General features: G+C 45.6%; 1 protein-coding gene across 1 annotated transcript in view; it reads right to left on the bottom strand.

Moving 5' to 3' along the window:
* Window positions 1-6,518: 6,518 nt before the first annotated feature.
* ZNHIT1 (zinc finger HIT-type containing 1) overlaps window positions 6,519-23,487 on the bottom strand; it is a 108,830-nt gene continuing 91,861 nt past the window's right edge. The window contains exons 2-5 of the mRNA XM_063929475.1: window positions 8,169-8,336; window positions 7,837-7,916; window positions 6,954-7,123; window positions 6,519-6,645 (exon numbers count right to left, since the gene is read on the bottom strand). Coding sequence (XP_063785545.1) covers window positions 6,624-6,645; window positions 6,954-7,123; window positions 7,837-7,916; window positions 8,169-8,336 — 440 coding nt within the window. The 3' untranslated portion in view covers window positions 6,519-6,623. The remainder of the gene's footprint in view (window positions 6,646-6,953; window positions 7,124-7,836; window positions 7,917-8,168; window positions 8,337-23,487) is intronic.

The following is a 23,487-nucleotide window of genomic DNA, read 5'->3' as shown; positions in this document are numbered from 1 at the left end:
CTATATCCCCCTTGGTCCTGACGGAGTCCCCAGCATCCACTAGGACGTCAGAGAAACTATAATTAGCCTTTAGGTTTTTGAGACCCAAGTGCATGATTTTGCATTTTTTTGCATTAAACTGTAGTTGCCACGTTCTTGACCAGTTCTCAAGCCTACCTAGGTCATCAATCATTTGTTTTACCCCTCCCGGTGTGTCTACCCTGTTGCATATCTTTGTATCATCTGCAAAAAGGCATAACTTCCCTTCAATACCATTTGCAATGTCACCAACAAAGATATTAAAGAGAACTGGACCAAGTACAGATCCCTGGGGTACTCCACTGGTAACATTTCCCTCCATAGATTGCACTCCATTAACTACAACTGTCTGTTTCCTATCCTGCAACCAGTTTCTTATCCATTTAATGGTTTTATAATCAATATATACAATTCCTAGCGCTTGTATATTCAAACGTTCTGCTCGTTTTTTCAATAAAATATTTTGATTATAGCTGCTCCCAAAATAGGTACTGCTGGAATACCAATCAATTGAACCAAAAAAACGAAAATGATATAAATATATCAGGGAGCGCTTTTTAATCAAATATCATTAATTTATTAAAATTTATTACTTAACAATACATATGCCAAATAGTACAAACATATGGCTATTAAAATAATTCTCAACTATGTCTGTATAAAGTTCCATAAATGGTATTGCACACTGATATTGTTACTTTAGGGAGTCTTGGTACATCGGCACTTAATGCATTTATACTCCTTATGTCAGTCTGATGGCAACGTGAGGATCTTTAAGGCAAGCAAGCCAATTAGCAGTGTTTCCTCCGTGTTGATATGCCTAGCAACAGGAACAGCTGGAGGGAGGGCGCAGATCTGATAAAATCTCAGCGCTATGCTACACCCCCGTCTGTTCTATGCTGACAGTCTCCAAAGACGGACTTCGCAATAAGGGAAGGATACTTCTTACCGGACTATACGTGACATGTCTTGCATGGATCTGTTTATCAGCAGATTGTCATCTTTGTCACAGTTAGATGATGTCCGAGGTAGTATCGTGCAATAGTCCTTAAATGTGGAGCTTGAGCATCTCCTAGTGCCGTCCGGGTATTTCAACACCGGCTCCCAGTACAAGTGTGCAGCCGCAGACAGGTTGATGTATGGGTCTGTAAATACGGTCCTTACGCGTTTCTCCGCCCTCTTCTCACGGCGGTTTCGTCAGAGGATATGATGTTAGCCATTCTGGCTTAGTATTTAAACCCATATGCTCCAATCAAAATTCTTTAATCAGTGCAAACACCTGCGGATTTAGCCGCCTTTAAAACAAAGTCACATATCTATAAATCTGGCATATTGCAATCTTTAAAAACATAGAGAAAACTTTATTAAATAATCTCTATGTTTATTTTTTAAAAAACAAACGAGCAGAACAATGAATTCTAATTACTAAATCCAATAACACAATATAATAATATAATTTATATATATGCTTTAGATACTTAATTAGCAAAATAGAAGCACAAAAAATCATCATTGGGACTCATAGTGTAATGGTTAGAGAGTCCATTCATCATACATCAAGACCCAGGATCGAATCCCAACGCACCTCCTGGTCGTCCCATAATTTCTGGTATAGGGTCCCTCACTTCTAGTCTTTCTTATTTTGTGGATTCCTATCTACAACCACACGTGAGTAGATTAAAATCTCATGTAAGAGATACTACTCATTTTTTGAATTTGATTAAAGATATAGAATGGCGGCAGTCATATGTACTCCTCACCTGTGATGTTGAGTCTCTTTACACCAATATACCCCATCAACAGGGAGTTGAGGCATGCCGCTATTTCTTAGAAATGGATAAAGATTTGACCCCAGAACGATGTGAGTTTATTTTGGAATCCATAAAATTCATTTTGTCGCACAGCTATTTTTTATTTAATTCACAGTTTTTCTTACAATTACACGGTACTGCCATGGGCACTAGATTCGCTCCTAGTTTTGCAAATTTATATATGGGTCTCTTCGAGAAAAAATATATATGGGAGGGGCCCTTTGCAGCGAATCTGGTGCTCTATGGCAGATACATTGATGATTTATTTATTATTTGGGAAGGGTCTGATTTAGTATCTTCCTTTATATCTTTTCTTAATCTTAACACATTTGGTTTAAAATTCAGTCACGTTTGTCACCCTACACACATCAACTTCCTCGATATTGCCCTCACTGTCAATGAGAGCAACATAGCCACAAGCACATATAGAAAGGAGGTTGATTGTGGCAACTATTTAAACTATAGGAGTTGCCACCATCCAAATTGGAAGAAGAATATACCCAAAGGGCAATACCTGAGAATAAAACGTAATTGTTCAGATGTTAAGAAATTTGCTGAACAAGCTTCTGAATTAACCAAAACGTTTCAAGATCAAGGATATCCAGATATATTATTAAATAAATCATTGCTTGAAGTCGAATTAAGAGACAGGGGATCACTCCTTGTACCCTCCAAACGAAAGAATTATGAGTATGTTAATAAGAGAGATGATAAGATACTTCCTTTTATTAGTAAATATAATACATGTGCTGCTGAGATAAAGAAAATTTTATACAAAAATTTTGAAATATTAAAATTAGATAAAATATTAAAACCATGTTTAGGGGATAATCCGAAAATAGTATTTCAAAAAGCCAAAAACCTGAGGAATCACTTGTCACCTAGTTTCTTTCGAAATTCGGAAGATAAAACCCATTCTATGAATAAAACTTCTTGGCTTTCTACAACTAAAGGGAATTTTAGATGTGGCAAAACGAGATGCATATCATGCAACTTTATATGTCACAGAAGTACCTCGTTTCAATCATTCAGAACAGGAAAAAGCTTTCAGATAGAATCCTTCATTAATTGTCAAAACATGTATATCATATATCTTCTAAGTTGTGTATGCGGAATACAATATGTAGGCAGAACTACACGTAGTCTGAATACACGCTTTTTAGAACACAGAAGGAACATTATCAATCGGAATATTAGTCATAGTGTATCTAGGCATGTTATACAAGCACATGAGGGGAATGTTAATTCTATTAAAATACAAGGGATCGAATTCATCGCTCCTACCCTGAGAGGGGGAGATAGATTCGGTCGACTTTGTACCAGAGAGGCATTCTGGATCTTTACCCTGGATACATTAGTCCCTGATGGGCTAAATGAAAATATAGAATTAAATAATATCAGGTAACAAGGGTTGAATCATCTGACTAACATCGTGTAAAATATAAATAAATGTTCACTGAGAATAAATATTACCCTATTTTGTACTATAAAAATAAAAATGATATAATATATAAAAATGTATGTTGGTTTAAAAATTTATAATAAACTTATATATATTATGCGAAGGAGCCGAGTAGGGCTCTTATTTGGTTATTCTAACTATATTCTTATTGTCCTATAAAAATTATATGTTTAATTCCGATGTGGAGAGTATTGTTGGGATTCGATCCTGGGTCTTGATGTATGATGAATGGACTCTCTAACCATTACACTATGAGTCCCAATGATGATTTTTTGTGCTTCTATTTTGCTAATTAAGTATCTAAAGCATATATATAAATTATATTATTATATTGTGTTATTGGATTTAGTAATTAGAATTCATTGTTCTGCTCGTTTGTTTTTTAAAAAATAAACATAGAGATTATTTAATAAAGTTTTCTCTATGTTTTTAAAGATTGCAATATGCCAGATTTATAGATATGTGACTTTGTTTTAAAGGCGGCTAAATCCGCAGGTGTTTGCACTGATTAAAGAATTTTGATTGGAGCATATGGGTTTAAATACTAAGCCAGAATGGCTAACATCATATCCTCTGACGAAACCGCCGTGAGAAGAGGGCGGAGAAACGCGTAAGGACCGTATTTACAGACCCATACATCAACCTGTCTGCGGCTGCACACTTGTACTGGGAGCCGGTGTTGAAATACCCGGACGGCACTAGGAGATGCTCAAGCTCCACATTTAAGGACTATTGCACGATACTACCTCGGACATCATCTAACTGTGACAAAGATGACAATCTGCTGATAAACAGATCCATGCAAGACATGTCACGTATAGTCCGGTAAGAAGTATCCTTCCCTTATTGCGAAGTCCGTCTTTGGAGACTGTCAGCATAGAACAGACGGGGGTGTAGCATAGCGCTGAGATTTCATCAGATCAGCGCCCTCCCTCCAGCTGTTCCTGTTGCTAGGCATATCAACACGGAGGAAACACTGCTAATTGGCTTGCTTGCCTTAAAGATCCTCACGTTGCCATCAGACTGACATAAGGAGTATAAATGCATTAAGTGCCGATGTACCAAGACTCCCTAAAGTAACAATATCAGTGTGCAATACCATTTATGGAACTTTATACAGACATAGTTGAGAATTATTTTAATAGCCATATGTTTGTACTATTTGGCATATGTATTGTTAAGTAATAAATTTTAATAAATTAATGATGGTTTTATAATCCACCCCCACGCTTTCAAGTTTATTTAGCAGTCTGCGATGTGGGACAGTGTCAAATGCCTTACTAAAGTCTAGATATGCTACATCTACAGCTCCCCCTTGATCTATTATTTTCATCACAGAGTCAAAAAAGTCAATAAGATTTGTTTGGCATGATCTCCCACCAGTAAATCCATGCTGTTTTGGATCCTGTAAGTTGTTAAAGATATTCCACAACTCTTTCTTTTAACAGTTTTTCCATTACTTTCCCTTCTACTGATGTAAGGCTTACTGGTCTGTAGTTACTTGCTTCTTCCTTGCTTCCACTTTTGTGCAGTGGAACTACATTTGCTCTTTACCAGTCCTCTGGAATGGCACCTGTATTTAGTGACTGGTTAAATAATTCTGTTAAAGGTGTAACCAGCACATCTATTAGCTATTTTAGTATCCTTGGGTGTATCCCATCTGGTCCCATTGATTTATCCACTTTAAGTTTTGAAAGGTATATCATACCTCTACATGTGTTAGCTGTTCCCATGTATGCCTTTTATCCCTTAGATGGCTTATCTCCCACAGTGGAACCTTCGTATTGTGCCCAACATGGCTGCCTCATCTGGTACGCTCGTGGATGGGATGAAAAATACATGGACCTGTTATGTTGGGACCCTACTCCGAGCATTAGAACGTTGCAACCACCAATTTTGTGTCATCTCTTTTAGGCAAAAACTATTCTACCCGCGGTAATCCCACGTAGTGCACCCAACACGGCTGCCTCACCTGCTACCTTTTGTGGATGGAATATATAACCCAAACCTCTTTTTGCCCCCGACCTTTTCCTATCCCAAGTACAGGACTCCAAGACTCGGAGATGGAGGAAAATGAATTTCAAGGACTGGATCTTATGAGACATTTTAGTCTGGAATCTGCCAGCGCTACTGCTGGTACTGATGCCAAGGTTGATATCAATGCTGGACTTCGTAGCTATGCTCACCCTGATTCCAAAGCCAACGTGAAAACTGTCTAACATTTCCTTGTCCACATTCACTGAAGATTTCTCGGACCTGCCCCTTACGCCTCTTCATGGCCTTAGCGTGCCCCCCGGTGAGAGAAGTATAAAGAGAGTGGGTATTATAGCCATTGATTGCCCTCACCCTCTTACGGAAAAGCAAGTACTGACTTTGGCTCACCGTATTCCATGGGGATAACCAGGTCATGTGCAAGTACGCTAAAGTCAGGCGTCTTTTTTGCTGAAAACGCGTCTTTTTCACGACGCAATGCGGCTAGGACTCACGGGGAGACTGTGCGCATTAATGCGATATTGTATACTGTGTGTGACAGAGGGGGTCATTCAGGTCGCTACGCAATTTACCAAAAATCCGCAAACGATCGATTTTCTGCAAACCGCGCGCACGCAATCAAAGTGCGGTCGCATCCCAGGAGGAAGCGATCACACATTAACAGTGGCTGGTGCATGGTGGCGTTAAGGGGGGGCGGACTGTTTTAGGGGCGACTGCATGACGTCTCACGCAGCCGCTCCGATGGGAAAAAGAGCTGCGGCTGGTGGGGGTCGTATACAAGTGCTGCGACCTTCAATCCAACTAATCGCATCGCAATCGGATTGCGATCGTAGCTGCGGGGCGAGAGATAGCACGCTGGACGGCCCACAGCACGCTACAGAAGGGTTTGCAGATTCTGCTTTTTAGAGTCTGTATACGGAGCAGAACAGAACTTGCATTGGAGAAAAGTCGCAGCTGCTACTTTGTAGCACTTCATGTACAGACTCAGAGACTCCGTCACAGATATATAATCAGCGCACTCTCCCGTGCATCCCAGCCGCATTGTGGGAGGGTCCTGGATATTGGGTACATTATAATAACGGGGGCTGCTCAGTTCATCTTCACAAGCCAAGGTTGAAGAAAGAAAAGTACCTCAGACCAACCTTCGAGATGGGTGACGCCGCTAAGTGGAGAATTTGAGGCTTGCGGTAACGACCCCCCAGCAGACGGTCACACAGTGGGATTACTACACAACATTAAGTCACCTTTCACGTTTATTGTAAATAAAAAAATAAAAAATTGTTCAAGTTATCTTTACAAAACGAGGTATTTACACAAATTACAGTGAGCTTGGAGAGGGGTCACACCGTCCACTTCAGGCACCTACAACAAAGCAGAGATCCGGAGTTACTGGGGTCACACATATACTGGCACAGCGGAGATATTCGGGGGGGGGGGGGGGGGGGGTTTACATACAGAACACAAACGGCATCTGTGCGAATATATCACGAGTGCCGGCACCGCAGGCAGAGGGTGAGGAGACCCTGCGGGCATACTGTCCGTACCGCACAGCCCTCACCCATTACACTTACCCCAGTGGCCCCCGCGTTGTACCCATTCTCCATGTGGTAGGAGACTGGGAGCCGCAATGCCGCCCCGTAATAGAACAAGGCGTAGGATAAAGGTGTTACCTGGTCTCCTGGTGGGTGCCCAGACACTTCACACAGCAATACCGTGACCCGCAGGACACACAGCAATAGTTGGATGGGAATCCGCACACAGAACAGAAGTGACGCTGGGGGAAGTTTGAGGCAGGCGCACAGGCCGTCAGATAATTGGGTCCCTCGCTGGTGCTTAGATTCTGCAGTTAGACATAGACAGCAAACTCCTGATTAGTTAAAATGTTTTTTTGTTTTTTTTTAATAAAAACCACTCTGTTTTTTTTTTTATTATGCTGTTAGTACAGGCACGGGGCCGTGACTTAAAAAAAAAAAAAAAAAAGCCTATTATACAAAAAAATAAAAAAAAATAAAGTGTTTTTATTAAAAATGTTTATTGCCAGTGACATGCCCGGTGCCAGTGCTTAACTCCTCCTTTTTACGTGTGTTTTTCTGAAAAGTGTTTTTGCATTTTCCATTTTGTATTACTATTCAGATGTATTTAATTATAAGTAATAAGTAGGACTAATGCTTAACATTAACTTGTTATTCTTATGTTCAATTGTATCTATCTCTGAGTATACTTTGTATGATTTACATGTGGTCTCTCTACATATATTCAGATGTAACAGGAATAATAAGCTGTAAAAAAATCGGTTTTATAGAAATACGCAAAATAAATCACATCAAGGCCCAATAACATTATTAATGTTAGCATTAAAACATGGTTGATCGGAGGTTTCTAACACACAAGTCAATTTTGTTTTTTCATTAAAACATTAATGAAAAAAAAATTGGTTTAAACCCAAAAAAGTTTTTTCTTTTTTTTTCCCCCCCAACCCTGGCAGCCATTATGTCGGTGTCGTTAGGAGCAGAGGGGCGATCTGTACAGATGACCCTCTCTAGTGACACCCACCTGCTCTTCTAGCAGCGCCTGGAAATTCTTGCGGAACCGCAGCTTGAAGTGGTCGCCGCGCGTTTTCTTTTTTTTCTTTCCTGAGATGGATAGAATAAGGGGAACGTCATTCTCACATCCGGCCACCGGGTGGCAGCGTTACCCTATGTAAGACCATCTGCTCGTTATAATAAGTGTTACGCAGACATGTATATTTACTATGCGGCTGAGAGCAAGCTATTGTCCTCTGTTATCAGGCATCTCACACTGACAGGCACCGCAGAAGCGTCCGGTAGCAGGCAGGACCCCGCGCCTCCTGAACGGCTGCTCAGCGGGAATAACGACATACGCACCAGTCTCAGTGTCATCGTCAAACTGGGGGAGGCGTTTGAGCTGTGGGAGGTTGGCGTGGGGGTCGTCCTGGAAGTTGTCTTTCTCCAAAGCATCCAGCTGCCGGTTCAGACGGCGCTGGCGGGTGGCGGAGTCCAGCACCCGCCGCTGGGACGGGTCATTGGAACGGACTGAAAGACACGAAACCCCCCCTCCCTGTTATTATACTGCACAGACTGAGCGGTCCCTGCACTCACACTGCTGGGAAGAAGAGGCAGGCTCCTCCCCTCCCCCTGTAACTCCTCCCCCAGCGCTGACAGTCATCACGCCGCTAATGCAGCAGACGGATACATTATACCGGAGGGGACATTATACTGGGAAAGACAGACATATTATACTGAGGGAAGGGGACATTATACTGGGATGAGGGGATACATTATACTGGGATGAGGGGGGGACATTATACTGGGATGAGGGGGGGACATTATACTGGGATGAGGGGATACATTATACTGGGATGAGGGGGGGAAATTATACTGGGATGAGGGGGGGACATTATACTGGGATGAGGGGACACATTATACTGGGATGAGGGGACACATTATACTGGGATGAGGGGACACATTATACTGGGATGAGGGGACACATTATACTGGGATCAGGGGATACATTATACTGGGATCAGGGGATACATTATCCTACTGGGATGAGGGGATACATTATCCTACTGGGATGAGGGGATACATTATCCTACTGGGATGAGGGGATACATTATCCTACTGGGATGAGGGGATACATTATCCTACTGGGATGAGGGGATACATTATACTGGGATGAGGGGGGGACATTATACTGGGATGAGGGGATACATTATACTGGGATGAGGGGATACATTATACTGGGATGAGGGGACACATTATACTGGGATGAGGGGACACATTATACTGGGATGAGGGGATACATTATACTGGGATGAAGGGATACATTATACTGGGATGAGGGGATACATTATACTGGGATGAGGGGATACATTATACTGGGATGAAGGGATACATTATAATGGGATGAGGGGACACATTATACTGGGAAGAGGGGACACATTATACTGGAATGAGGGGATACATTATACTGGAATGAGGGGACATATTATACTGGGATGAGGGGACACATTATACTGGGATGAGGGGGATACATTATACTGGGATGAAGGGATACATTATCCTGGGATGAGGGGATACATTATACTGGGATGAGGGGATACATTATACTGGGATGAGGGGATACATTATACAGGGATGAGGGGACACATTATACTGGGATGAGGGGATACATTATACTGGGATGAGGGGGATACATTATACTGGGATGAGGGGACACATTATACTGGGAAGAGGGGATACATTATACTGGGATGAGGGGACACATTATACAGGGATGAGGGGACACATTATACTGGTATGAAGGGGGGTACATTATACCGGGATGAGGGGACATTATACTGGGATGAAGGGATGCATTATACTGGGATCAGGGGATGCATTATACTGGGATGAGGGGATGCATTATACTGGGATGAGGGGATGCATTATACTGGGATGAGGGGACATTATACTGGGATCAGGGGATGCATTATACTGGGATCAGGGGATGCATTATACTGGGATCAGGGGATGCATTATACTGGGATCAGGGGATACATTATACTGTGATGAGGGGATACATTATACTGGGATGAGGGGGGGACATTATACTGGGATGAGGGGGGGACATTATACTGGGATGAGGGGGGGACATTATACTGGGATGAGGGGATACATTATACTGGGATGAGGGGATACATTATACTGGGATGAGGGGATACATTATACTGGGATGAGGGGATACATTATACTGGGATGAGGGGGGGACATTATACTGGGATGAGGGGGGGACATTATACTGGGATGAGGGGATACATTATACTGGGATGAGGGGGGGACATTATACTGGGATGAGGGGGGGACATTATACTGGGATGAGGGGGGGACATTATACTGGGATGAGGGGACACATTATACTGGGATCAGGGGACACATTATACTGGGATCAGGGGATACATTATACTGGGATCAGGGGATACATTATCCTACTGGGATCAGGGGATACATTATCCTACTGGGATGAGGGGATACATTATACTGGGATGAGGGGGGGACATTATACTGGGATGAGGGGGGGACATTATACTGGGATGAGGGGATACATTATACTGGGATGAGGGGATACATTATACTGGGATGAGGGGACATATTATACTGGGATGAGGGGATACATTATACTGGGATGAAGGGATACATTATACTGGGATGAGGGGATACATTATACTGGGATGAGGGGATTCATTATACTGGGATGAAGGGATACATTATAATGGGATGAGGGGACACATTATACTGGGAAGAGGGGACACATTATACTGGAATGAGGGGATACATTATACTGGAATGAGGGGACATATTATACTGGGATGAGGGGACACATTATACTGGGATGAGGGGGATACATTATACTGGGATGAGGGGATACATTATACTGGGATGAGGGGATACATTATACTGGGATGAGGTGACACATTATACTGGGATGAGGGGACACATTATACAGGGATGAGGGGATACATTATACTGGGATGAGGGGATACATTATACTGGGATGAGGGGGGGACATTATACCGGGATGAGGGGACATTATACTGGGATGAAGGGATACATTATACTGGGATCAGGGGATGCATTATACTGGGATCAGGGGATGCATTATACTGGGATCAGGGGATGCATTATACTGGGATGAGGGGATGCATTATACTGGGATGAGGGGATGCATTATACTGGGATGAGGGGACATTATACTGGGATGAGGGGACATTATACTGGGATCAGGGGATACATTATACTGGGATCAGGGGATGCATTATACTGGGATCAGGGGATGCATTATACTGGGATCAGGGGACATTATACTGGGATGAGGGGATACATTATACTGGGATGAGGGGGGGACATTATACTGGGATGAGAAGACATTATACTGGGATGAGGGGATACATTATACTGGGATGAGGGGATACATTATACTGGGATGAGGGGATACATTATACTGGGATGAGGGGATACATTATACTGGGATGAGGGGATACATTATACTGGGATGAGGGGATACATTATACTGGGATGAGGGGATACATTATACTGGGATGAGGGGACACATTATACTGGGATGAGGGGACACATTATACTGGGATGAGGGGATACATTATACTGGGATGAGGGGACACATTATACTGGGATGAGGGGACACATTATACTGGGATGAGGGGACACATTATACTGGGATGAGGGGACACATTATACTGGGATGAGGGGACACATTATACTGGGATGAGGGGACACATTATACTGGGATGAGGGGACACATTATACTGGGATGAGGGGACACATTATACTGGGATGAGGGGACACATTATACTGGGATCAGGGGACACTACACTGGGATGGGGATATAATACTGGGATGGGGATATAATACTGGGATGGGGGGACATTATACTGGGATGGGGGGACATTATACTGGGATGACGGGGCAATATATTGGGATGAGGGGACATTATACTGGGAGGTGGATACATTATACTGGGAGGGGGGTACACTATACTGAGAGGGGACACATTATACTGGGAGGGGACACATTATACTGGGAGGGGGACACATTATACTGGGAGGGGGACACATTATACTGGGAGGGGGACACATTATACTGGGATCAGGGGACACATTATACTGGGATCAGGGGGACACATTATACTGGGATCAGGGGGACACATTATACTGGGATCAGGGGGACACATTATACTGGGATCAGGGGGACACATTATACTGGGATCAGGAGGACACATTATACTGGGATCAGGGGGACACATTATACTGGGATCAGGGGGACACATTATACTGGGATCAGGGGGACACATTATACTGGGATCAGGGGGACACATTATACTGGGATCAGGGGGACACATTATACTGGGATCAGGGGGACACATTATACTGGGATCAGGGGGACACATTATACTGGGATCAGGGGGACACATTATACTGGGATCAGGGGGACACATTATACTGGGATCAGGGGGACACATTATACTGGGATCAGGGGGGACACATTATACTGGGATCAGGGGACACATTATACTGGGATCAGGGGGACACATTATACTGGGATCAGGGGGACACTTTATACTGGGATTAGGGGACACATTATACTGGGATCAGGGGACACATTATACTGGGATCAGGGGACACATTATACTGGGATCAGGGGACACATTATACTGGGATCAGGGGATACATTATACTGGGATCAGGGGACACATACTGGGATCAGGGGACACATTATACTGGGATCAGGGGACACATTATACTGGGATCAGGGGACACATTACACTGGGATCAGGGGACACTACACTGGGATCAGGGGACACTACACTGGGATCAGGGGACACTACACTGGGAGGGGGATATAATACTGGGATGAGGGGACATAATGTTGGGGGAAGGGGATACACTATACTGGGAGGGGGGGACATTATACTGGGATCAGGGGATACATTATACTGGGATGAGGGGGGGACATTATACTGGGATGAGGGGGGGACATTATACTGGGATGAGGGGATACATTATACTGGGATGAGGGGGGGACATTATACTGGGATGAGGGGGGGACATTATACTGGGATGAGGGGGGGACATTATACTGGGATGAGGGGACACATTATACTGGGATGAGGGGACACATTATACTGGGATCAGGGGACACATTATACTGGGATCAGGGGATACATTATACTGGGATCAGGGGATACATTATCCTACTGGGATCAGGGGATACATTATCCTACTGGGATGAGGGGATACATTATACTGGGATGAGGGGGGGACATTATACTGGGATGAGGGGGGGACATTATACTGGGATGAGGGGGGGACATTATACTGGGATCAGGGGGACACATTATACTGGGATCAGGGGGACACTTTATACTGGGATCAGGGGGACACATTATACTGGGATCAGGGGGACACTTTATACTGGGATCAGGGGACACATTATACTGGGATCAGGGGACATTATACTGTGATGAGGGGATACATTATACTGGGATGAGGGGGGGACATTATACTGGGATGAGGGGGGGACATTATACTGGGATGAGGGGGGGACATTATACTGGGATGAGGGGATACATTATACTGGGATGAGGGGATACATTATACTGGGATGAGGGGATACATTATACTGGGATGAGGGGATACATTATACTGGGATGAGGGGGGGACATTATACTGGGATGAGGGGGGGACATTATACTGGGATGAGGGGATACATTATACTGGGATGAGGGGGGGACATTATACTGGGATGAGGGGGGGACATTATACTGGGATGAGGGGGGGACATTATACTGGGATGAGGGGACACATTATACTGGGATCAGGGGACACATTATACTGGGATCAGGGGATACATTATCCTACTGGGATCAGGGGATACATTATCCTACTGGGATGAGGGGATACATTATACTGGGATGAGGGGGGGACATTATACTGGGATGAGGGGGGGACATTATACTGGGATGAGGGGATACATTATACTGGGATGAGGGGATACATTATACTGGGATGAGGGGACATATTATACTGGGATGAGGGGATACATTATACTGGGATGAAGGGATACATTATACTGGGATGAGGGGATACATTATACTGGGATGAGGGGATTCATTATACTGGGATGAAGGGATACATTATAATGGGATGAGGGGACACATTATACTGGGAAGAGGGGACACATTATACTGGAATGAGGGGATACATTATACTGGAATGAGGGGACATATTATACTGGGATGAGGGGACACATTATACTGGGATGAGGGGGATACATTATACTGGGATGAGGGGATACATTATACTGGGATGAGGGGATACATTATACTGGGATGAGGTGACACATTATACTGGGATGAGGGGACACATTATACAGGGATGAGGGGATACATTATACTGGGATGAGGGGATACATTATACTGGGATGAGGGGGGGACATTATACCGGGATGAGGGGACATTATACTGGGATGAAGGGATACATTATACTGGGATCAGGGGATGCATTATACTGGGATCAGGGGATGCATTATACTGGGATCAGGGGATGCATTATACTGGGATGAGGGGATGCATTATACTGGGATGAGGGGATGCATTATACTGGGATGAGGGGACATTATACTGGGATGAGGGGACATTATACTGGGATCAGGGGATACATTATACTGGGATCAGGGGATGCATTATACTGGGATCAGGGGATGCATTATACTGGGATCAGGGGACATTATACTGGGATGAGGGGATACATTATACTGGGATGAGGGGGGGACATTATACTGGGATGAGAAGACATTATACTGGGATGAGGGGATACATTATACTGGGATGAGGGGATACATTATACTGGGATGAGGGGATACATTATACTGGGATGAGGGGATACATTATACTGGGATGAGGGGATACATTATACTGGGATGAGGGGATACATTATACTGGGATGAGGGGACACATTATACTGGGATGAGGGGACACATTATACTGGGATGAGGGGACACATTATACTGGGATGAGGGGACACATTATACTGGGATGAGGGGACACATTATACTGGGATGAGGGGACACATTATACTGGGATGAGGGGACACATTATACTGGGATGAGGGGACACATTATACTGGGATGAGGGGACACATTATACTGGGATGAGGGGACACATTATACTGGGATGAGGGGACACATTATACTGGGATGAGGGGACACATTATACTGGGATCAGGGGACACTACACTGGGATGGGGATATAATACTGGGATGGGGATATAATACTGGGATGGGGGGACATTATACTGGGATGGGGGGACATTATACTGGGATGACGGGGCAATATATTGGGATGAGGGGACATTATACTGGGAGGTGGATACATTATACTGGGAGGGGGGTACACTATACTGAGAGGGGACACATTATACTGGGAGGGGACACATTATACTGGGAGGGGGACACATTATACTGGGAGGGGGACACATTATACTGGGAGGGGGACACATTATACTGGGAGGGGGACACATTATACTGGGATCAGGGGACACATTATACTGGGATCAGGGGGACACATTATACTGGGATCAGGGGGACACATTATACTGGGATCAGGGGGACACATTATACTGGGATCAGGGGGACACATTATACTGGGATCAGGAGGACACATTATACTGGGATCAGGGGGACACATTATACTGGGATCAGGGGGACACATTATACTGGGATCAGGGGGACACATTATACTGGGATCAGGGGGACACATTATACTGGGATCAGGGGGACACATTATACTGGGATCAGGGGGACACATTATACTGGGATCAGGGGGACACATTATACTGGGATCAGGGGGACACATTATACTGGGATCAGGGGGACACATTATACTGGGATCAGGGGGACACATTATACTGGGATCAGGGGGGACACATTATACTGGGATCAGGGGACACATTATACTGGGATCAGGGGGACACATTATACTGGGATCAGGGGGACACTTTATACTGGGATCAGGGGACACATTATACTGGGATCAGGGGACACATTATACTGGGATCAGGGGACACATTATACTGGGATCAGGGGACACATTATACTGGGATCAGGGGATACATTATACTGGGATCAGGGGACACATACTGGGATCAGGGGACACATTATACTGGGATCAGGGGACACATTATACTGGGATCAGGGGGACACATTATACTGGGATCAGGGGGACACATTATACTGGGATCAGGGGGACACATTATACTGGGATCAGGGGGACACATTATACTGGGATCAGGGGGACACATTATACTGGGATCAGGGGGACACATTATACTGGGATCAGGGGGACACATTATACTGGGATCAGGGGGACACATTATACTGGGATCAGGGGGACACATTATACTGGGATCAGGGGGGACACATTATACTGGGATCAGGGGACACATTATACTGGGATCAGGGGGACACATTATACTGGGATCAGGGGGACACTTTATACTGGGATCAGGGGACACATTATACTGGGATCAGGGGACACATTATACTGGGATCAGGGGACACATTATACTGGGATCAGGGGACACATTATACTGGGATCAGGGGATACATTATACTGGGATCAGGGGACACATACTGGGATCAGGGGACACATTATACTGGGATCAGGGGACACATTATACTGGGATCAGGGGACACATTACACTGGGATCAGGGGACACTACACTGGGATCAGGGGACACTACACTGGGATCAGGGGACACTACACTGGGAGGGGGATATAATACTGGGATGAGGGGACATAATGTTGGGGGAAGGGGATACACTATACTGGGATGGGGGGACATTATACTGGGAGGGGGGGACATTATACTGGGATCAGGGGATACATTATACTGGGATGAGGGGGGGACATTATACTGGGATGAGGGGGGGACATTATACTGGGATGAGGGGATACATTATACTGGGATGAGGGGGGGACATTATACTGGGATGAGGGGGGGACATTATACTGGGATGAGGGGGGGACATTATACTGGGATGAGGGGACACATTATACTGGGATCAGGGGACACATTATACTGGGATCAGGGGATACATTATACTGGGATCAGGGGATACACTATCCTACTGGGATCAGGGGATACATTATCCTACTGGGATGAGGGGATACATTATACTGGGATGAGGGGGGGACATTATACTGGGATGAGGGGGGGACATTATACTGGGATGAGGGGGGGACATTATACTGGGATCAGGGGGACACATTATACTGGGATCAGGGGGACACTTTATACTGGGATCAGGGGGACACATTATACTGGGATCAGGGGGACACTTTATACTGGGATCAGGGGACACATTATACTGGGATCAGGGGACACATTATACTGGGATCAGGGGACACATTATACTGGGATCAGGGGATACATTATACTGGGATCAGGGGACACATTATACTGGGATCAGGGGACACATTATACTGGGATCAGGGGACACATTATACTGGGATCAGGGGACACATTACACTGGGATCAGGGGACACTACACTGGGATCAGGGGACACTACACTGGGATCAGGGGACACTACACTGGGAGGGGGATATAATACTGGGATGAGGGGACATAATGTTGGGGGAAGGGGATACACTATACTGGGATGGGGGGACATTATACTGGGAGGGGGGGACATTATACTGGGATCAGGGGATACATTATACTGGGATGGGGGGACATTATACTGGGAGGAGGGGATATTATACTGGGATGAGGGGATACATTATACTGGGATGAGGGGATACATTATACTGGGATGAGGGGATACATTATACTGGGATGAGGGGATACATTATACTGGGATGAGGGGATACATTATACTGGGATGAGGGGATACATTATACTGGAATAATAAGAATTTACTTACCGATAATTCTATTTCTCGTAGTCCGTAGTGGATGCCGGGGACTCCGTCAGGACCATGGGGATTAGCGGCTCCGCAGGAGACAGGGCACAAAAATAAAGCTTTAGGATCAGGTGGTGTGCACTGGCTCCTCCCCCTATGACCCTCCTCCAAGCCTCAGTTAGGATACTGTGCCCGGACGAGCGTACACAATAAGGAAGGATCTTGAATCCTGGGTAAGACTCATACCAGCCACACCAATCACACCGTACAACTTGTGATCTGAACCCAGTTAACAGTATGACAAAACGTAGGAGCCTCTGAACAGACGGCTCACAACAATAACAACCCGATTTTTTTTGTAACAATAACTATGTACAAGTATTGCAGACAATCCGCACTTGGGATGGGCGCCCAGCATCCACTACGGACTACGAGAAATAGAATTATCGGTAAGTAAATTCTTATTTTCTCTAACGTCCTAAGTGGATGCTGGGGACTCCGTCAGGACCATGGGGATTATACCAAAGCTCCCAAACGGGCGGGAGAGTGCGGATGACCCTGCAGCACCGAATGAGAGACTCCATGTCCTCCTCAGCCAGGGTATCAAATTTGTAGAATTTAGCAAACGTGTTTGCCCCTGACCAAGTAAATGCTCAGCAAAGTTGTAAAGCCGAGACCCTTCAGGCAGTCGCCCAAGATAAGCCCACTTCCTTGTGGAATGGGCTTTTTCTGATTTTGTCTGTGGCAAGCCTGCCACAGAATGAGCAAGCTGAATTGTACTACAAATCCAGCGAGCAATCGTCTGTTTAGAAGCAGGAGCACCCATCTTGTTGGGTGCATACAGGCTAAACAGCAAGTCAGATTTTCTGACTCCAGTCGTCCTGGAAACATATATTTTCAGGGCCCTGACAACGTCAAGTAACTTGGAGTCCTCCAAGTCCCTAGTAGCCGCAGGCACCACAATAGGTTGGTTCATGTGAAAAACAGAAAACACCTTAAGGAGAAATTGAGGACGAGTCCTCAATTCTGCCCTGTCAGAATGAAAAATTAAGTAAGGACTTTTATATGATAAAGCCGCCCATTCTGACACACGCCTGGCTGAAGCCAGGGCTAATAGAATCTTCACCTTCCATGTGAAATAATTTAAGTCCACAGTGGTGAGTGGATCAAACCAATGTGACTTTAGGAAACTCAAAACAACATTGAGATCCCAAGGTGCCACTGGGGGCACAAAAGGAGGCTGTATATGCAGTACCCCTTTTACAAACGTCTGAACTTCAGGCACTGAAGCCAGTTCTTTCTGGAATAAATTTGACAGGGTCGAAATTTGAACCTTAATGGACCCTAATTTTAGGCCCATAGACAGTCCTGTTTTCAGGAAATGTAGGAAACGACCCAGTTGGAATTCCTCTGTAGGGACCTTCTTGGCCTCACACCACGCAACATATTTTCGCCAATTGCGGTGAAAATGTTTTTCAGTTAGATCCTTCCTGGCTTCGACCAGGGTAGGGATGACTTCATCTGGAATGCCCTTTCAGGATCCGGCGTTCAACTGCCATGCCGTCAAACGCAGCCGCGGTAAGTCTTGGAACAGACAAGGCCCCTGCTGGAGCAGGTCCTTTCTTAAAGGTAGAGGCCACGGTTCTTCCGTGAGAATCTCTTGAAATTCCGGGTACCAAGTCCTTCTTGACCCATCCGGAACCACGAGTATCGTTCTTACTCATCTCCTTGATTCTCAGTACTTTTGGTATGAGATGCATAGGAGGGAACACATACCATGACTGGTACACCCACAGTGTTACCAGAGCGTCCACCGCTATTGCCTGAGGGTCCCTTGACCTGGCGCAATATCTGTCTAGTTTTTTGTTCAGGCGGGACGCCATCATGTCCACCTTTGGTTTTTCCCAACGGTTTACAATCATGTGGAAGACTTCCCGCTGAAGTCCCCACTCTCCCGGGTGGAGGTTATGCTGAGGAAGTCTGCTTCCCAGTTTTCCACTCCCGGAATTAACACTGCTGAGAGTGTTATCACATGATTTTTCGCCCAGCGAAGAATCCTTGCAGTTTCTGCCATTTCCCTCCTGCTTCTTGTGCCGCCCTGTTTTCGTGGGCGACTGCCGTGATGTTGTCCCACTGGATCAATACCGGCTGACCTTGAAGCAGAGGTCTTGCTAAGCTTAGAGCCTTGTAAATTGGCCTTAGCTCCAGTATATTTATGTGGAGAGAAGTCTCCAGACTTGATCACACTCCCTGGAAATTTTTTCCTTGTGTGACTGCTCCCCAGCCACTCAGGCTGGCATCCGTGGTCACCAGGACCCAGTCCTGAATGCCGAATCTGCGGCCCTTTCATAGATGAGCACTCTGCAGCCACCGCAGAAGAAACACCCTTGTCCTTGGAGACAGGGTTATCCGCTGATGCATCTGAAGATGCGATCCGGACCATTTTCCCAGCAGATCCCACTGAAAGGTGAAATCTACCGAATGGGATCGCTTTGTAAGAAACCACCATTTTTCACAGGACCCTTTGTGCAATGATGCACTGATACTTTTCCTGGTTTTAGGAGGTTCCTGACTAGCTTGGATAACTCCCTGGCTTTCTTCTCCGGGAGAAAACATCCTTTTCTGGACTGTGTCCAGAATCATCCCTAGGAACATTAGACGTGTCGTCGGAAAAAGCTGCGATTTTGGAATATTTAGAATCCACTCGTGCTGTCGTAGAACTACTTGAGATAGTGCTACTCCGACCTCCAACTGTTCTCTGGACCTTGCCCTTATCAGGAAAGCGTCCATATTTCTTTTAGGAAGAATCATCATTTCGGCCATTACCTTGGTAAAGACCCGGGGTGCCGTGGACAATCCAAACGGCAGCGTCTGAACTGATAGTGACAGTTCTGTACCACGAACCTGAGATACCCTTGGTGAGAAAGGCAAAATTTGGACTTGTAGGTAAGCGTCCCTGATATCCAGTGACACCATATCGTCCTGGTTCGCTATCACTGCTCTGAGTGACTCCATCTTGATTTGAACCCTTGTATGTAATTGTTCAAATCTTTTTTATCTCACCGAGCCGTTTGGCTTCAGTACCACAATATATTGTGGAATAATACCCCTTCCCTTGTTGTAGGAGGGGTACTTTGATTATCACGTGCTGGGAATACAGCCTGTGAATTTTTTTCCAATACTGCCTCCCTGTCGGAGGGAGACGTTGGTAAAGCAGACTTCAGGAACTTGTGAGGGGAAGACGTCTCGAATTTCCAATGTACACCTGGGATACTACGTGTAGGATCCAGGAGTCCACTTGCGAGTGAGCCCACTGCGTGCTGAAACTCTTGAGATGACCCCCCACCGCACCTGAGTCCGCTTGTATGGCCCCAGCGTCATGCTGCGGACTTGGCAGAAGCTGTGGAGGACTTCTGTTCCTGGGAATGGGCTGCCTGCTGCAGTCTTCTTCCCTTTCCTCTAACCCTGGGCAGATATGACTGGCCTTTTGCCCGCCTGCCTTTATGGGTACGAAAGGACTGAGACTGAAAAGACTGTGTCCTTTTCTGCTGAGATGTGACTTGGGGTAACAAAAGTGGATTTTCCAGCTGTTGCCATGGCCACCAGGTCCGATGGACCGCCCCTTTATACGGCAATACTTCCATGTGCCGTCTGGAATCTGCATCACCTGACCACTGTCGTGTCTATAAACATCGTCTGGCAGATATGGACATCACATCTACTCTTGATGCCAAAATGCAAATATCCCTCTGCGCATCTCGCATATATAGAAATGCATCCTTAAAATGCTCTATAGTCAATAAAATATTGTTCCTGTCAAGGGCATCAATATTTTCAGTCAGGAAATCCGACCAAGCCCCCCCAGCGCTGCACATCCAGGCTGAGGCGATTGCTGGTCGTAGTATAACACCAGTATGTGTGTATATACTTCTTAGGATATTTTTCAGCTTCCTATCAGCTGGCTCCTTGAGGGCGGCCGTATCTGGAGACGGTAACGCCACTTGTTTTTATAAGCGTGTGAGCGCCTTATCCACCCTAAGGTGTGTTTCCCAACTCGCCCTCACTTCTGGCGGGAAAAGGTATACCTCCAATAATTTTCCATCGGAGGAAACCCACGTATCATCACACACTTTAATTTATCTGATTCAGGAAAAACTACAAGTAGATTATTCCCACCCTACATAATACCCTTATTTGTGGTACTTGTAGTATCAGAAATATGTAACACCTCCTTCATTGCCCTTAACATGTAACGTGTGGCCCTAAAGGAAAATACGTTTGTTTCTTCACCGTCGACACTGAAGTCAGTGTCCGTGTCTGTGTCGACCAACTGAGGTAAATGGGCGTTTTTACAAGCCCCTGACGGTGTCTGAGACGCCTGGACAGGTACTAATTTGTTTGCCGGCCGTCTCATGTCGTCAACCGACCTTGCATCGTGTTGACATTATCACGTAATTCCTAAATAAGCCATCCATTCCGGTGTCGACTCCCTAGAGAGTGACATCACCCATACAGGCAATTTGCTCCGCCTCCTCACCAACATCGTCCTCCTACATGTCGACACACACGTACCGACACACAGCACACACACAGGGAATGCTCTGATAGGGGACAGGACCCCACTAGCCCTTTGGGGAGACAGAGGGAGAGTTTGCCAGCACACACCAAAAACGCTATAATTATACAGGGACAACCCCTTATACAAGTGTTTTCCCTTATAGCATTTTCACATATGTAATCATATCGCCAAATAAGTGCCCCCCCTCTCTGTTTTAACCCTGTTTCTGTAGTGCAGTGCAGGGGAGAGCCTGGGAGCCTTCCTCTCAGCAGAGCTGAGCAGGAAAATGGCGCCGTGTGCTGAGGAGAATAGGCCCCGCCCCCTAAAACGGCGGGCTCTTCTCCCGGAGATTGTGAGATCTGGCAGGGGTTAAATACATCCATATAGCCTCAAGGGCTATATGTGATGTATTTTAGCCATAAAAAAGGTATAATACATTGCTGCCCAGAGCGCCCCCCCCAGCGCCCTGCACCCTCAGTGACCGCTGGTATGAAGTGTGCTGACAACAATGGCGCACAGCTGCAGTGCTGTGCGCTACCTTATGAAGACTGAAAGTCTTCTGCCGCCTGTTTCTGGACCTCTGGACCTCTTCAACTTCGGCATCTGCAAGGGGGGTCGGCGGCGCGGCTCCGGGACGAACCCCAGGGTGAGACCTGTGTTCCGACTCCCTCTGGAGCTAATGGTGTCCAGTAGCCTAAGAATCCAATCCATCCTGCACGCAGGTGAGTTGAAATTCTCTCCCCTAAGTCCCTCGATGCAGTGAGCCTGTTGCCAGCAGGACTCACTGAAAATAAAAAACCTAAAAAACTTTTTCTAAGCAGCTCTTTAGGAGAGCCACCTAGATTGCACCCTGCTCGAACGGGCACAAAAACCTAACTGAGGCTTGGAGGAGGGTCATAGGGGGAGGAGCCAGTGCACACCACCTGATCCTAAAGCTTTATTTTTGTGCCCTGTCTCCTGCGGAGCCGCTAATCCCCATGGTCCTGACGGAGTCCCCAGCATCCACTTAGGACGTTAGAGAAAAGGGGATACATTATACTGGGATCAGGGGATACATTATACTGGGATGAGGGGATATTATACTGGGATCAGGGGATACATTATACTGGGATGAGGGGATATTATACTGGGATCAGGGGATACATTATACTGGGATCAGGGGATACATT

The sequence above is a fragment of the Pseudophryne corroboree genome, chromosome 6 (assembly GCF_028390025.1).
Source record: "Pseudophryne corroboree isolate aPseCor3 chromosome 6, aPseCor3.hap2, whole genome shotgun sequence".
In the NCBI taxonomy this organism is placed as follows: Eukaryota; Metazoa; Chordata; class Amphibia; order Anura; family Myobatrachidae; genus Pseudophryne; species Pseudophryne corroboree.
The sequence above is the reverse complement of the archived record's forward strand: the minus strand, read 5'-3'. Positions and strand labels throughout refer to the sequence as shown.